General features: G+C 36.7%; 1 protein-coding gene across 1 annotated transcript in view; it reads left to right on the top strand.

Moving 5' to 3' along the window:
* THSD7A (thrombospondin type 1 domain containing 7A) overlaps positions 1-17596 on the top strand; it is a 455380-nt gene that overhangs the window by 346974 nt on the left and 90810 nt on the right. Inside the window, exons 7-8 of the mRNA XM_060157103.1 lie at positions 6375-6569; positions 17095-17329. Coding sequence (XP_060013086.1) covers positions 6375-6569; positions 17095-17329 — 430 coding nt within the window. The remainder of the gene's footprint in view (positions 1-6374; positions 6570-17094; positions 17330-17596) is intronic.

Here is a 17596-nt window from a genome sequence, read left to right as displayed (position 1 = left end):
TATGTTCTGGATTTCCAATTCATTTTTTCCCCCTCATCCAGCAAATATTTACTGCAAAACTCTTAAGTTTTAACAATAACTGAACCAAGGACTCCAGATATAAAGATGTTGAATAAGACAATATCTCTGGTCAGAAGGTTCTCATAGGCTAATGGAGGTAGATAAAAAGTCTTAAAGAGTGTTATGTCTACAACACTGTGGAACACAGAGGGTAGAGCACAGCCCCATCTGGGCGGTTTGAGAAAGATAAGGTTCACAGAGGAAGGAAATCCAGTCCTAAAGGATGACTTAGCAAGATGATGGGGCAATGAGGCATGGAGAACAGTGTACAGGAAATGATAGAGGAGTGAGAAAGCAGCATGTCAGTTCATGGAAAAGCAAATGACTTTCAGTGGATAGAATTTAGGGAAAACATGAGGCAATGGTGGAGGATGAGAATGTTCTCTGCTCTAGTAAGAATTTGGCCTTCAGCTGATAGGTATCAGGGAGACTGTGATGCTCATATTTGCATTTTAAAAATACACCCTTGTGTTCAGGATGGGTGATTGGCTGCAGGAGAAATGGGACACAGCAGGAGCCCAGAGGAAAGTGTGAAATGGTGTGGAAGAGAACATGGGGTGAGGCAGTACTTAGTACGTTGAATAAATCAGACTCACTACCTGGATGTGATTGGAGAGGGAGTGCAGGCATTAAAAATGATTTGGAAACTTCCCATTTAAGTTGAAGAGATGTGTAGCTTCTCTTCAAGATAGGGAATGAGGAAAGAGTTATAAGATTCAATTCATGAGTCTTTTACTTCAATAAGCTGAGAGTGATTCTGGACTTACATGTCTTACAGTTGTTTTAAAGTTCAGATAAGGTGGTTATATGAAAATGTTTTCTAGGAGATCTAGGCAAATATGAACCTCCATTCTTTTCCCATCTCAATTGTTTATTGAATTTATATTGGTTATCAGTATATAAGTAAGTATATGAATAATGACTTTCACTATCAAAAGTCAATATGAATTTTTAAGACAATTTCTGAAGAATACAAAAGACATTGTCAACTTAATAATAATTCTTAGGGTTACTGTAGAGTTTGTACAGGTCTGGCAAGAGGAATCTGATCCCAAGGTTAGAATACTAGAGACTTTCTAAATAGTATGCTTTTTTAAAAAAAATCTTGACTCTTTATCTGGTTTCTCTCTACTTTGATTTCTCCTTTCTGCTTACCCTCCTCTCAATTTCATTACACTGATGAGTTTTGATTTTGCAATGGCTTCTGGAGGTACATTGCATATAGTGCTACTGAGACTGTTAAAAATTAACCATAGTATAACTGAATCACCTTGCTGTACAGCTGAAACTAACACAACATTGTTAATCAACTATACTCCAATATAAAATAAATTTTTTTTAAAAGTCAACCATAGCAGTCTCCACATTTCTATGATTTAAAAAAATCAGGATGATGCCAGGGACATTTATGGAGTAGGACTAAAGGTACATATACCTTACGTTAAAATACAGTTCATTATATTTTTAATGTATCAATATTCTTAACTCAAACTATAAAAACCTTCATAAACCAAGGTTTATCTTTTATATTACATTTAAGCTTCACCACAATGAATGCAATAAACTTTCAGTATATACTTTTACCAAGAAAAGAAAATGTCTATCCTCTGACCCCAGTTCTCATTTTGTTTTACTTCTCTGGAAATCTTCACGAATTGTTGGTGTAATTACTTCAAGCTGATGTTTAATTCTCTTATCCTATAGTAGGAAACGCAAAAGAATGAGAGGAGATATTTTAGAAGAGTTCATGAGAGTTTGGTGGTATCCCTAAAAATAGATTCAAAAAGGGGAAATTTGGGAGTTAAAGTGCCAAAATACATGTTTAAGTTGATTAAAATGATAAATTATTAAAAACATTCTTAAGATTATATTTATGGAGAAAAATGTTGAATGGGTGTCACCAACTTAAATATTTAAATGTTTTTGAGTTCATAAAAATAAATAAACCCAAGCATTTTCATTTTATTTCTCAACCTCTTGTTAAAGTGTTTCACAAACAAGTTTGAATAAGATATGCTTCAGTTAAGGCTTCAAAGTAAGATGTAAATTGTAATATGTGGACAGTGATTCATTTACTTCTGTGTTATATATTTCATGTAAAATATGCATTTTTTTAAGATTTGGTTAAAATGCCTAGAGCTTGATGTGGGGTCAGGGGTGAGCATGTTACGTAAAAGCAAAGCAGTCCTTCGAAACTTTTCATGTTGGAAATGCATGCCAAAAAATATAGTATATTTAATACACAAAGTCAAGCATGAGAAGGATTCTAAGTGTTGGCATCACATTCAGAATAGCAAGAAATTAACCTCAGAAAGATTAAAGAAAAAAATCTGCTGGTTCCTTGACTTCTTTGCAGACAAAGCCTCATCCATTCTTATCTCCTTTGGCATCTCAAGTTCTCCCTACCACCATAACAGTTAAAAAGGTAGACTGGAGAGTTGGTTAGAACTCAGTACAAATCTCTGCTTCTTTAGTCAAACTTCTGCTAATCTGAGACAGTAAAATTAAACTTATTGAGCTTGAATTTCCTTTAAAGTGAAAAATACATATTAATATCCATGTCAGAAATATGCTGTGAAAGATATAAACTTTCAGTTGTAAAATAAATAAGTCATGAAGATATAATGTATAGCATGGTGACTATAGTTAATAATACTATATTGCATATTTAAAAGTTGATAAGAGAATACATCTTAAAAATCTTCATCACAAGGAAAAATGGTAACTATGTACAGGGACAAATGTTAATTAGACTTACTGTGGTGATCATTTACAAATATTGAATCATTATGTTGTACACCTAAAACTAATGTTATATGTCAATTATACCTCAAAAAAAAGAAGGCTGTTGGCACAATTAGCTGAGATGATGTATACAATATTCATAGCATGGTGCCTGACCAAAGATGAGCAATCAGTAACTATTCATTGAATGAATGTTTTCACCCAGGTATAAAGAGAAGTATAAAGGGAAGTCCCACAGAGAAGTGAATGATGTTAGGTAGGAAATCCAGATGAATTCGTTTTATATAGCTGCCCTTTCAAGAGGCAATTCAGTTCTAATCAAACCACAAGAGAATAAAGGCAAAAAAATCTTAGAGCAATGCTTTTCAAATTTTACCTGTATACAGATCACCCAGGGATCTTTTTAAAATACAAGTTATGATTTATGGGTGGGATCTGAGAGACTGTATTTCTAGCAAACTCCAGATGATGCATGTGCTGCCTGTCCACTGAATACACTTTAGCAAAGTCCTAGACCACTTGAATGCATGGTATTTTAAGAAATACTGTACTTAAATCCATATTTGTCTAGTCCAACATTCTGTTTCCTAGAACAACAGCTTAAACTTAATTCATTTATTCACATAGTAGATTATCTAGTGTCTACTAGGTGCCAGGCAGTGTTTTAGGTTCTAAGTATAAAATAATGAACAAGACAGATAAGAAACATGCCCTTATTGAGCTTGTACTCTAGTAGTAGGATCAGATAATAAACATGTAAACAATTAATTAAAATAGTTTCTAGTGGTGGTTAAAACTATCACGAAAATAAAATGAATTTACTGTGAGATTGTGTATGGTCAGTTAAGGCTCCTCTAGCAAGGAGACAATTGAACTGAAACCTGAATGTTGAGAAGCAGTCTGCTGTGTGAAGATATGAAAGTTTCATGAAAAAGGAAGAGAGAATGCAAAGGCAACAGTGAGATTGGTCTGTAGGAGGAAAGGAAAAAAAGTCACTGTGTCTAGGGCATAATGCCATTATTTGGATACAAGACCCTGATGGGCAATCAGGAGCGATTAGAGTGGCAAACAGGGGCAAGGTCACACCTGACCAAGTTGTGGGACCGTGGGGGGGGGGATGTGTGTAGAGGGGGGACTGCCAGGGAGGAAAGTGAAGTCAAATGCTGAAACCTTGGAGGTTGGATCCAAAGTGGTTCTTAACAGCTCCACAGAGGGTTAGGGTGGACTCTAGAAGGAATTAGCTTACAGGAAAGTACACCTGATTAAGCAGAAAAAGGTAAGTGAAAAAGATCTAACATAAGGTATGAGACACAGGTTGGGGGAAAAAAAAAAGACCAACTCAAAAAGCAAGAAAGGTTAAAATTGTACATCCCTTAGGTTTACACTACAAGAAACAGGAATGTATTATTTATGTCATGCAAATTAATGTAATTGCACACAGGTAGCACACTCTCCTCTAATGTTGCAGGATGAGTTAAATTTTTCTGAATAGAAATGATTAAGTAACTATTATAGAAAACAGAAAACTATAATTCCTGGTTGACTATACGCCCCAAACTTGCCTTACTTTTCACAGAATATTGGAAATGAAAGTGAACGAGAGTAGATAGAACAATAAAAGATAGCAACAAAGGAAATAAGACATATGCAAGCCCCTCTTTGCACTAAGAAAAAAGTCTAGTACACACAAGAGTCATTATGTAAATTGTAGAATATTACATGTTTTGGAGTATAATGATTTTTATATTGTATCTACCATACAATCTATATCATACCATTTATTGGGATGTAAGCCAAACTCTAAAGCCAGTAAAAGCAGAATTAAAGGAGATCTTCTTACAGATCCGAGTAACTAAAGAAGAATGAATAATATAATGATGACCCAACAGTCATTTTAGTGAGTCTTACTTACTAGTGAGCAAGCCTAACAATTTAAAGGCTTGCAAACTAGTGGCTACTAACACGCATTCCAATTGACTTCTGATTTTGCCTAATGATTTAAGGCCCTACAAACTAGTAGCGATTAATGTTAGAGCATTTCCAATTGACTTCTGATTTTCTGTCTTTGTTTTTCAAATACATGAATAAAGGACTGTCCATTCAAAAGATGCTCCTAACCCTCCATCAGTGACAAACAGCTTTGAGTTGTTGGCTTATAGCAATGAAGAAGGGCATGATTCGTCACCCTTTCTCATCTGAATGCCTAATGCCTCAAGTCACACATTTCTGACACACCCGTTCTGAATTATGGATATATTCTGTGGCAAAACAGCAGATTAATTTTGCCTGTTTGTATATTGTTTTACTCTGTTCCATTGACCTCATTAGCACCTGTACTTAACAGCTAAGCCACAGAGTTCAGACGTTTTCATACTGTATTGTGGTCATTTATTTGTAATTCTTCTAGTTTTCTTTGGCATTTATTAACAGCAACAATATTTTCCTTCTCACTGACCTTTTGTATATATCCTTTCATTTACTCAAACGCTAGATGAGTGCCGGTCTCTAGATCTCTGTGAGTAACAGAAAGAGTGGACTGAGAGGAAGCTAGAAAAGAAAACAAGAGCCACATCATTTGAGGTCTCATAAACTTTTGAGAAATCTGGCCTTCATCTTAAGAGCAGTAGGAAAGTACTGAAGAGTTTTAAGCACTGGAGTGACACAGTCTTACTTCTGCCATTAGCTTACCTTGTTGTTTTTTGCCCCTTTCCCAATGGGATCACTGTAGCCAGTGGTTTTATACTACCATCCTATTATTTATGTTTCCTGGCTATTTCCAACTAACGGACTAGTTTTTTTTTGGTTTTTTTTGTTTTTTTTGTTTTGTGGTACACGGGCCTCTCACTGTTGTGGCCTCTCCCGTTGTGGAGCACAGGCTCCGGACGCCCAGGCTCAGCGGCCATGGCTCACGGGCACAGCTGCTCCATGGCATGTGGGATCTTCCCGGACCGGGGCACGAACCCGTGTCCCCTGCATCGGCAGGCGGACTCTCAACCACTGCACCACCAGGGAAGCCCCGGACTAGTTTTTTAATGAAAGAAAAAGGTTGCCAACTGTACAAAAATAAATTCTCTGGGAGACACAAGAGAGTTTGCAAATAAGAGAATATGAGTTGGTTCAGGAAAACCAATGGTACATGCTATGGATGGACTCATTATTTGTGAATGATGGCTCATCTGCAATAATGAAATAAAGGGGGATGGACATATTTCTTTGATGCTCTTTATTGCAAAGATTAATAATATAAGTATAAAAATCACTTCCTGGGCAGGTATCACAGCATAAAATACTTGTAACAATGAGCTTGATCTACACACCCAAACACTGATAATAAAGAAGCCTCATTTAGGAATCAATTGGTCGATCTATCTGTCTTATCTATGTGTCTATCTATTCATTCCTGGTAATTTTTTAACATCTGGCTATAGTATGCCGTGACTCTTTTGGTTTTGCTTTTAACCAAGAACAAGAGGGAAGTAACCTTGTTTATGTTGGTGCCCACCTGGTTTCAGTTGCTCATTTTACATTATTTAAAAATGATAGACTATTGGTGATGATGTCTTTCCCAGGAGAAGAAGTTGACAGACAGCTGTGCAGAGACGCCATCTTCCCCATCCCTGTTGCCTGCGATGCCCCGTGCCCCAAGGACTGTGTGCTCAGCACGTGGTCTGCATGGTCGTCCTGCTCCCACACCTGCTCGGGGAAAACCACAGAAGGGAAACAGATACGAGCACGGTCCATCCTGGCCTATGCAGGAGAGGAAGGTAAGGTCACCAGGTTCAGAAGGGACTTAGGTTTCTTCCAGAAGTTGGTGTGCATTTTCTTTGTGTAGCCTGGATACGATGGATGTTCTACAAAAATCAACTTCCAGAAATCCAGCAATCCAAGGAGATTTAATATCTGTTGACATATTGGGCAGCTTGCTCCTGTTCCCCCAAATTAACCTTCAAGATAGATCTTTAATAAAAAAGACTTTGGAAAGTGAACTCACTTTGCCTTTTCTCCCTCCTAATAATTCAAGTTCTTTCTACTTGAAAGTGTTAAACCTGTGAAAAAAATTTGAAAATGACTCTCCACATTGCAAATGTCAGGTTTCATTGTTTTTTCTCTATTTCAGTAGTCAATTTTCCCCATGAAATCGTATTCTACCTTCTCATAAATAGTAAGCTTTATTTTAAATAATCACCAGCATGACTGTTGCTTGACTAAAAATTGCATGGATTTTCTAGCATTCAGGTTCCTGAGCATAGGCTCTGAGATCCAGAATGTAGACTGTGTTCATTTTTAAAATACTTTGCTCCTAAATCATTTCACCCTATTGGGTGAATAAAGCACAGGTTTTTCATATATTCATAGTTCAGTTGTTCAAGCTTTATTGTCGAGTAATACAAGGCTCTTGGTAATTGTCTTTCAAGCTTGTATCCAGATGCTAATTTGGCCTCTGTGTGACTGGGTGATATAATGTCATATTTAATCTTGTCATTCTGGAAAATAACACAGGAGTAAGGAAAACGTAGAAATAAGTCAAGTTCTGTCACATTAAGGCATGTTCTGTCTCAAGAATATAGGCGTACGTTATTTAAATGTTATCAGGCTGAATGACACTTCTCCATTCACATTTAACACTGGTAAATAATGATTTCTATTTGTAGTAAGCACATGTTTCTTTATGTATACCTCCAAGTAATCAATTTTGGAGGAGTTTTCATATTGCCTATTTCATTTTTCTGCTTATGAAGCATTTTAGTGATAGAAATCTGCTAGTATTCTTACTTAATCAAACTTGCTATCTGTGTATGTGATTCTATGCAAAAATACAACTACCTTGGACTTAAGACATAGGAGAAAATTTAACATATTTAAAATAGTCAACCTATGAGAAAATTTAGAATTTTCTTTAAAGTGTCCAAAAACTTTTTCTTGTCACCTCAATATAATTTTAATCATTTGCTACCAAGAGAAAAATGTATCTGTGGAACCTAATAGAAAAATAGAACCTTTTAGAGACAAAATTATATTCCTTATGTTGTCAAACAATAACTCTAACCTTGTATAGATTATATTCAGACTTCACACTCTATCAGCTCAGATCATGTCTTGGGCTTCATTAAAATTAGATCTGTGGTCACCCTGCTTCCTATAAATCCATTATACTCTGCAGACACTTGCTGTGTGACTAGTAATAAGTGACTTTTCGCCCTATGAGTCACATGGCTGAGATTTTGCCATGTTTGCAGAACTCACCAGATCATTATTTTTATAGACATGATGCTTCACACTGAAAGGTCATAGAATGCTTTAAAGGCAAAAATTTATGATTGTTGTTTGGTATGTATCATCCACTTAGTTTGAAAGTGTGGGACTTCGATAATTTTTAATGAAGGCTAATAGCTGCATCATAAGCAGCCCGTGCTGGAAAATTACAGATGTGTATATAGTTAATCATAAAGGCATGAATTCAAAACACACTTTTAAATGGAAACTGTAGAGGAAACTCTGGCAATGAGGAATCTGCTGCTATTTGTCTCTGTTAATAACAGCTACAAAAACTGGTATAATTATGTGAAATATTTAATGAAGAATTTATCTTTCAAAAACGATATAATACCTATTATTTGCTGGACACTGAAACACATTTTCTTTTCTTCAAACTAAGCCTTTTTTAATTCTGAGCTATTTTTTAAATGATTTAGGAACTGCATTTGCAGGAAGTTTTAAAATATGTTTCCCTGCCAATTAGCTAACCCTTTATAATTCTACACAAAAGCAGGTATTTCTATTATTCCCCAAGAATTAGTATTTTGTACATGTCATAAATGTTCTTAATTATCTGTGGATCAGAAAATTAATGTGATAACCTTAAGGGAAAAGATCACCTTAATAAAATTATATATTGAGTAAACGTAAGACATGAAATTATACAACTTTCTCATGAAATAACTTACAGGAAAAATGTATTTATCTGGATTTACAAAATAAATGCTGCAACCTATACATTTGTACTTTTATTTATCTCAGTAATATAACGTCTTTGTATTAATAAGGAAACATTAAGTTGTACTGCAGTAACAGGCCATAAGTTCAGTAACTTTAAAAAAAAACAATTATTTTTCCCTCTTGGGAATTTTGCTGCAGTGACAGGTGACTCTCCAAGGCAGTCTGTCCTACATGAAATGTCTCAGCATTGCACCTGCATATGAAGGCCTACCTCACAATCCTCATGCCGGAGGAAGAAGATAGCTGGGGAGTCTCTCTGCTGATTTAAAAGCATCAGCAATTAAATTCTTTCATCCAGAAGTGATTTGTGTCATTTCCACTGACATTTCACTATCAAAGCAAATCATATAATCATGACTTGAAGTTGAACCTAATTTTAAGCGGGGCAGGGGAAATATAGTCCTACTGTGTGCTAGAAAGAGAGGAGTGCTGGCTACTGGTCTTACCCCTGGTTTACCTGTCTTTTTTTTTGTATGTCTGTATGCATGTGTGTGTCTACCTCTATGTCTATATGTATATCTATTTCCATATATATGTGTGTGTGTGTGTGTGAGTGAGATAGAGGATTATTCCATGTGGCCCCAGTGCAGTAGATAAGCTCTCCACTGTTAAAATGTTATGACTTATTATTTCTTTGTTCCTATTAAAAGAATGATAGAATAGTAGAATAGCACTTCCTTTTCCTCATGTTATACTTTCTTTTTGCTTTCCTTCCCTTCCTTTCTAGGCTCTGTATCTCTCTTCCTGAACAATTGTATATGCAAAATCATTAAGTGGAACCAAGCAGTTGAGCATCTGTGCCAGCAGGTGGGGGGTCTGCAGTGGCCCAGGGTGGGTTGTCAGAGCCCAGGCTGAGTGAGATGAGCATCCCCCGTAGGAAAAGGATGGCCTGGCATGAAGTGTCAGAGACACTGAGAAGTCTAAAGGGGTCGGGGTGGGGAGGACCATGGATTATATAAGAGGGTGAAAGCAGCTACCCAAGACGGGATGCCAGAGCACGAGCAGGGTGAAGAGAGAATCCCAGCGTTGAAGCGGCCAGCCCAGTGTGGGGTGTTGGAGCCAAGCAGGGATGAGGAGGGTTTCAGTAATGTGGGGTGGCCGAATGCAGGGTGTCAGAATATGGGCACAGTGATGAAGATATCCTATGGGTACAGCAATGAAGATGGCAGTGAGAGATTGGAATAATCTGGGGTGGGGCAGTGACCAAATAGGTACATGTATTAAACATAATAGGAGTTGGGTTTCTTATTGCTAGAGAAGGGAGTTATAAGTATGTTAAGAAAGAGAACTAGGGCTCCCCTGGTGGTGCAGTGGTTGAGAGTCCGCCTGCCGATGCAGGGGTCATGGGTTCGTGCCCCGGTCTGGGAAGATCCCACATGCCGCGGAGCGGCTGGGCCCGTGAGCCATGGCCGCTGAGCCTGCGCGTGTCCGGAGCCTGTGCTCCGCAACGGGAGAGGCCACGGCGGTGAGAGGCCCGCGTACCAAAAAAAAAAAAAGAAAACTAGGATAAACCCTATTGTATTATATTGGAACTTGAAGTTATCAGTGTGAATTCATGGTGTCCAATTTATAAATCTAGGCATAGAAATAAAATACAAACGTAAGTATGATATATATTCATATTATGGATGTATACATGTATTAGCTCTGTCCACTGAAATGACATGAGAGCAGCAGGACCACAATAGAATATGTGCATTCAGCACTCAGGTCTTGGTGTGTAATGCCGTTCTCCAATGAAAGGAACCAGGGCTTTTTGGAGAAATAGCTGATTCTAAGGCTGAGATAGGAAAAGTACAAGATGCGCCTGGAGGATCTTGTGCCAGAAAGGAAGGAAGAGGAGAAAATGTCAAAAGGTCACAGAAGCTAGCTTGAAGGGTCTCCCACTGGCCACATACAGGAACAATGTGAATGCCAAAATAATGGTAACAGCTGGTTATAACTCTTTAAATAAGAGAGGAAACCATGAAACCATATTTGATATAAATAAATGTATTAATTGAAAGTCTGATGAAGAACATTATATTTACAATCTTAAGTATCCTCCTAAATGAAGAAGTTTGACAGACACCACCTTAATCCAGTGATCAAAGTTTACATCATCAGTAATGGGGAACATGCAAAGCCTGTGTTCCTGGTGTGGTGCAATGAGAACATGACATCACATCTGTAACATCTCTGTCACAGATACATATTGTAGAATCTAATCATGAGGAAAGATCTGACAAACCCTAGCTGAAAGACATTGTACAAAATAACTGGCCCTTAAACTTCAGAAGTGTCTAAATTATGAAAATTAAGGAAAGACTGAGGAAGATCAAAGGAGACTTAACAAGTCGTAACATCTAAATGCAACACTTGATTCTGAACTAGGTCCTTTTGCTATAAAGAATATTTTGGGATAGTTGGCAAGCTTGAATGGGTCTGAGGATTAGATGGAAATAATGTATCAGTGTTAATTTCCTGATCTTAAATATTGAATGTGCTTATGTGTAGGAAAATGCCCTTGACTGCAGGAAATACACATTGAAGTTTTTAGGGTAATAGGGTATCATTTCAATAACTTCTTCCAAGTGATCCAAGGGAAGAAACTATTGATAATACTTTTAATTTTCCTATAGTATTGAGGTTGGTTCAAAGTTAAACAAAAAATAATAGAATGAAAACAAGTTGAATACAATTGCTTTTCATAGCATCTTGAGTAACATTATGTAACCTATTATTTTGTGTACCGGCAGTACACAAAAATGTCATAAAATGCCTCTTATTGAAATATTGTCATTTGGAAACCAAATCACAAATGATAGCAACTGGAGATAGATAATATACTGGAGAAAGTAAAAATATTTCTTTTCAACTTAAAAAATAAAATTGTGTGTGTATGTGTTTGTATCTTACTTCCGAAGCATTGACTTTTAGTTAAATAAGATTAGTAATTTGCTTTTTGATTTGTTTGATACTTTGAGGTAAAAATCTTCCCTGTATTTTGTAAAACTACAGGATGGATTCCAAGAGCTACTTCAGAATTATTTCAGGAGTTCTAAAAGGATGCCGTCTTTTAACATTTAAGTCTGGCATGTTTTTAATATAAATAGTAGTAAGTTGAATTTTAATGAAAAATTTTAAACTGATGTTAGGTTTATGGCCTTCTCCATTTTTTAACTTGTGTTACAGATTCTTAACACACTTGGTTTAAAAAGGAAAAATGATTTTCAAAATGTTTCCCACTGAGTATAGCAGTAACTTCTGTTAGTTCTCATTATAGATTCAATTACCCTTACAAAGCAAGAAATGAGAGAATATTTATTTTTGTAAAGTTCAAAATGAACTGATATTATAACTTCAGCAAAATGTTAGTGTGTCTTTACACCTGCTTTGTACATGCAGAGAATGGAGACAATTGAATAAAATTAGACCAAAATTTTTCTCAAATAATTAGTATCTTCAAAAATTATATTTTGCAGTATAAAACATTGGGGAGAGGAATATTTCTATTTTATCTTGCTTAGTTTTTATAGTTAAATGATATTAATTCTAAGAATCAGGGAGTATTTATATTTCCTAGAGGAATTTGAAGAACCCAGGATCTATTTTATGTGTCTATACACACATAACTCTGACTTCTAAGCAAATACTGCCACTTCCTCATCTTCCTACTACTGACTTTGAAAAAGGAGTTCTGCTTCAGTCTGTTCCTACAGGACCACCAGGCAGGATTTATGCAGACTCCACCCTGGGATGTCTTCTACCTTTTACTACAAGGGGAAACAAGTGGAAGGGGTAGGGGCTGCAGCAGAGTCTCTTGAGGTTCTCTATGGCTAACACTCTTCCAATTAAATTCCCTGAAATCATGCCATTGCCAATGTTCTTTTCATCCACAGTGTTCTGCTATCAAAGTAATTAGGGCTGCAGTAGCAGGCAAAGTTACAAGTATCTTAAAACTGTAATTCATAGTACACTGTAACTGCCTCTTCTTAGCCTGAGCCCCGTCCACTTCTTTATTGCCAGTTACTTCCCTGTGTGGACTGTCTACTCCAATTGACTGCATCAATGTTACTAATTCCCAGGGTCATGCCTGCCTGAGCACCTTTGCTTTTATTTATTTTTTCTTCTGCTTAAATAAAATCCTCCCTTCCTTCTCTCCCTTCCCAGAACTCTGCTTATTAAACTACTACTCCTTCAAAACTCATATCAATGCCTTATCTCAATAACCTGAGTCATTTTTACTACCCCTCAAACTAATGTAATCTTACACTTTTGAATCCCAATTATACAAAATACCTCTTTTAACATAATTATTTTATTCTACCTAGAATTATACTCATTTTTTTGCTCAACTTATCCCCCTATTACTTTTCTCCACTGCATTATAAGATCCTTGAGAGTAGCAAGAATTATTTCCAGCCCCTCTAGTTATCCCTTGAAGCGCAGGTAACCATTGCATATTGCAGTCAGTACATAGGTTTCTAATTAATGTTTTGAAAAGGTTATTTTTTTTCAATTGGCCGTCTAAATTGTAAGGACTTCAATGCCAGACCCAGTAACACCATAGTTCTGTTAAATGTTTCCTAATCAAGCTTTTTATGATCTTGATGTGGGGAGGAAAAGTCACTTTTTAATTCCTAAGAGAGAAGTTTCACATAATAGTTGGTATTTTTCTATGGACATGAAAGTTTATTTATATAGCAGGATTTCATCAAAGTATTATAAAGTCTTTCTTTTTGCTGGAATGATAGAAAATCTAAATAGTCACATTAGTATGAAGCGTATGTTTTTATGTATAAGAGGATTTTTTTAAAAATATGCTTATCACTAATTCTGTCACAGGTGACATTTTATAATCTCCCCAGTACTACAGAAATGGGAATATTCCCAGATGTCTGGAATTAGATCTTCCTATAAATAATAAGTAAATTCAGTATTGTATCTATCAATTTTTCAACCATGAAATTATTCCCCAAACAACATGACCGTGCTGCAGTGACTGATTACTCCAAGCCATGCTTTCCAAATTGCCACATTGTTATTATAATTAAGACCACATTGGGGCTTATCTGTGCAAGTATCTTAACATCAGCCCCAAACTGCTGATGTGGCTTTAACGTGGATTGGGGCAAGAAAATAGATAGTCTTTATGTCTGTAAACTTAAACAGTTATCTTGTAGCTCCTGGACACCTTATGCTGATGTTGTAGAAGTTCTTATTTTTTTCAAAGCCAAGCAGTGAATTCCAATGTCAAAAACAATTCAGAATTTTAAAATCACAATTTAAATAGCATACGTGTACTCAAAGTGAAAATGGGCTAAGTAAAGACACACATTATTTTGTTGAAGAAGGATAATTTCACCATTAATATGAAGGTATGGTTAAAATGGTTATGTAAAATGTCTGCAATTAGCCTGTGTTTTCCTGAGAAATAAGGCTGAACAAATCTAGAGCCTCAGGGCAATGGGTAATAAGAGTGCTCATTTATTTCTCCCCAATCCAATTAGCAGGTTTAGGAGTCGTTCCTATTCAAATCCTAAACTTATTGCTTCCAGTGATGGAAGATAGGATATGAACTGTGACAGATGTTTTCTCCTTCATGAAGCAGGGGACAGCAATGAAATGCTGTTTAATGCAGGTTATTCGCATGTTGATCCCATGTTCAACACTGCATAAGTGATTAGAAATTGCAGTTAAATTCTCACGTAAACTGCCTACTGATTTATATGTGCTGAATAGCGGGATGTCCTTACTCACAAATGAAATGACACCTAAAGATCAGCTCAGGGTGTTTTTTTTTATGACTTTTACCCAAATCTCAAGCTTTAGAGGCCATCTTCCATAATAGGGTCACTAGCTATTGAATCACTTTTTCTTATTTTTTTTAACTTCTTTAGACTTGCTTTCCTAATATCTAAAACCCACCTCTTATTATGTTCAATATTTCCTCCATTTACTATTACAAATATGTGTGATGAACACCCAAGGTTTCTGCCATTCCACATGAACAACCAGTTATTTTCTGTTCTTAAGATGAAATCCAGAGACTACATAAATTTGACTAGATCAAATTGTTAATAAAGCAATAAATTCCTCCAATACTCTGCTTTTAACAATATAAAGCTTTGTATTTTCATAGTTGACATTATAAATAGCATAGTGTTAAGAAACTTCCTAAATTCCTGTTACTGTGGCCGCATCATTTAATCTGTATGGACTCATCCACTTTATAGTTTTTACCTTGTACAGCAGCTGTGGATATTAAATGAGGTCCCATCTACAAAGTACTTATAATGGGGCTAGCACATAAAAAAGTTCCATATTGACAACTCCACACCATATTCTGTTGATTAAAGGACACATCTGTTTTACCCTTCATCATCTCTGTAATTGCTACATCTTACAATGGAGGTATTTTTTTTTAATTTTTATTGGAGTATAGTTGATTTACAGTGTTGGGTTTCAGGTGCACAGCAAAGTGAATCAGTTATACATATACATATATACATTCTTATTTTTTTATATATGCTTTTCCCATATAGGCCATTAAAGAGTATTGAGTAGAGTTCCCTGTGCTATACAATAGGTTCTTATTATGTATTTTATATATAGTGTGTATATGTCAATCCCAATCTCCCAATTTATCCCTCCCCCCCTTACCCCCTGCTAACCATGTTTATTTCCTACATCCATAACTCTATTTCTGTTTTGTAAATAAGTTCATTTGTATGCTTTTTTTTTAGATTCCACATGTAAGCAATATCATATGATATTTGTCTTTCTATGTCTGACTTACTTCACACGTATGATAATCTTTATGTCCATCCATGTTGCCGCAAATGGCATTATTTTGTTCTTTTTATGACTGAGTAATATTCCATTGTATATATATATGTACCACATCTTCTTTATCCACAATGGATGCATTTTAAAATCACTGTGGCCAAGCAGCAGTTATAACACAGTTTTCATTGCTAGTACATGTGAATTTCATTGTTATTCCTGGGAGCAATAGCAACCTCATGATATTTCTGCCAAAAACAAAGAAACAAAAACAGCTAAGGGCCATTTGAGGAAGGAAAGTAAACCATTCCTCAGTTGCTTGCTTAAACCTCTCATTCATAGACATCTTCTGGTATGATTAAAAATGCAACAGCAAGGGCTTCCCTGGTGGCGCAGTGGTTGAGAGTCCGCCTGCCGATGCAGGGGACACAGGCTCGTGCCCTGGTCCGGGAAGATCCCACATGCCGCGGAGCGGCTGGGCCCGTGAGCCATGGCCGCTGAGCCTGCGCGTCCGGAGCCTGTGCTCCGCAACGGGAGAGGCCACAACAGTGAGAGGCCCACGTACCGCAAAAAAAAAAAAAAAAAAATTAAAAAAAAAGTGCAACAGCATCAGAACTTAGAAATAGGTACCAGTATCCTGGAAGAAAACGCTGGAGACAACAGGGGAACACTCTTGAAGAAATCCTGCATCATGAACACGTTTGATGCCACAGAGATGATAGTGTAGGAGAACACAAACTTTGATGAGTGTGAGTCTAAAAGCTACTTGAAATATTTGGATTCTGAATGTAAAGAAGTTTTAGGAATACTGTCCCTTTTAAAGTATGTAAAAGGGTTATATTTTTTTAAATTATGTCAGTAGGTCATACAAAGCAATTTCAATAAGCATACAGTAAAAATTAGAGCTGATAAAAAGTATTGTCGTTTAATTTGCAGCCATTTCTCTTTCTTTGGGACACATAAAATGATGGTCTATCCCACAGTCAGTCACATCTTAGATTTGAAGAAATACGATATTATCATTACTACATGGCTTCTCCAATAATGCTATGGAAAGTCAGAAAGCATCAGTTGATTTTAAAACCCCTGTTTCTAATCACCCTAAATCCTAATTCATTGAAATAATCAGCACTTTGAAACCTGTAATTAAGGCTTTCATTTTGAGGGATAGCATTTGAAAACACACTGGGTTTTCTCCATCCACAGAGTCTCAATGCCCATGTTTCCCCTGGTTAGCAATTACATAGGCTTTATTTGTTCCTCAGTTTTATCTTCTCTAGTGAATAATGGCCTCTCTCTTTGAGGTCCTCCTGAGTGCCCCAAACCAAATATCATATATACCACATAGTTTAAATTTTAAGCCAGACCATGCCAAGTTTACTATGCAATTTGCCTTCCTAGCAGTACGCTGGTCACATGTGCTAAGTGGCAGGTATCATTGTTATTGTTAATTACAAGGAACAGAGAATGGTAAGGTTCCTGTTGCCACCATATCTAATCTGCTAATGTTGTCCATTTTTATAGGTGGAGCTCAGTGTCCAAATAGCAGTGCTTTGCAAGAGGTGCGCAGCTGTAACGAGCATCCCTGTACTGTGTACCACTGGCAAACTGGTCCCTGGGGCCAGTGCATCGAGGACACCTCAGTTTCATCCTTCAACACAACTACAACTTGGAACGGGGAGGCCTCTTGCTCTGTTGGCATGCAGACAAGAAAAGTCATCTGTGTGCGGGTCAATGTTGGCCAAGTGGGACCCAAAAAGTAAGGGCTTTAGAATGACAACAGTAAATTCTGTGGCCAGCCATGCAGGGATTGGCTTAGGCTTTACTTGCTTCATGAAAGGAAGCATTTGATTCTTATCATACATACCTGGCCTCAAGAGTAAGACTTCTTGGTTTTGAATGCAGCCACTGATAAAGTTGTAACAGCTTGAGAGTCTTGTACCTGGGATCCATAAATTCTCTAGAAATCTTTCTATGTGGTATCTACTTTCAGTGTTACAGTAGCAGTTTCTGCTTTTATTGAGCT

Source organism: Lagenorhynchus albirostris, chromosome 8 (assembly GCF_949774975.1).
Source record: "Lagenorhynchus albirostris chromosome 8, mLagAlb1.1, whole genome shotgun sequence".
Lineage (NCBI taxonomy): Eukaryota > Metazoa > Chordata > Mammalia > Artiodactyla > Delphinidae > Lagenorhynchus > Lagenorhynchus albirostris.
Note: the sequence above shows the minus strand (reverse complement) of the source record. Positions and strands in the feature narration are given on the sequence as shown.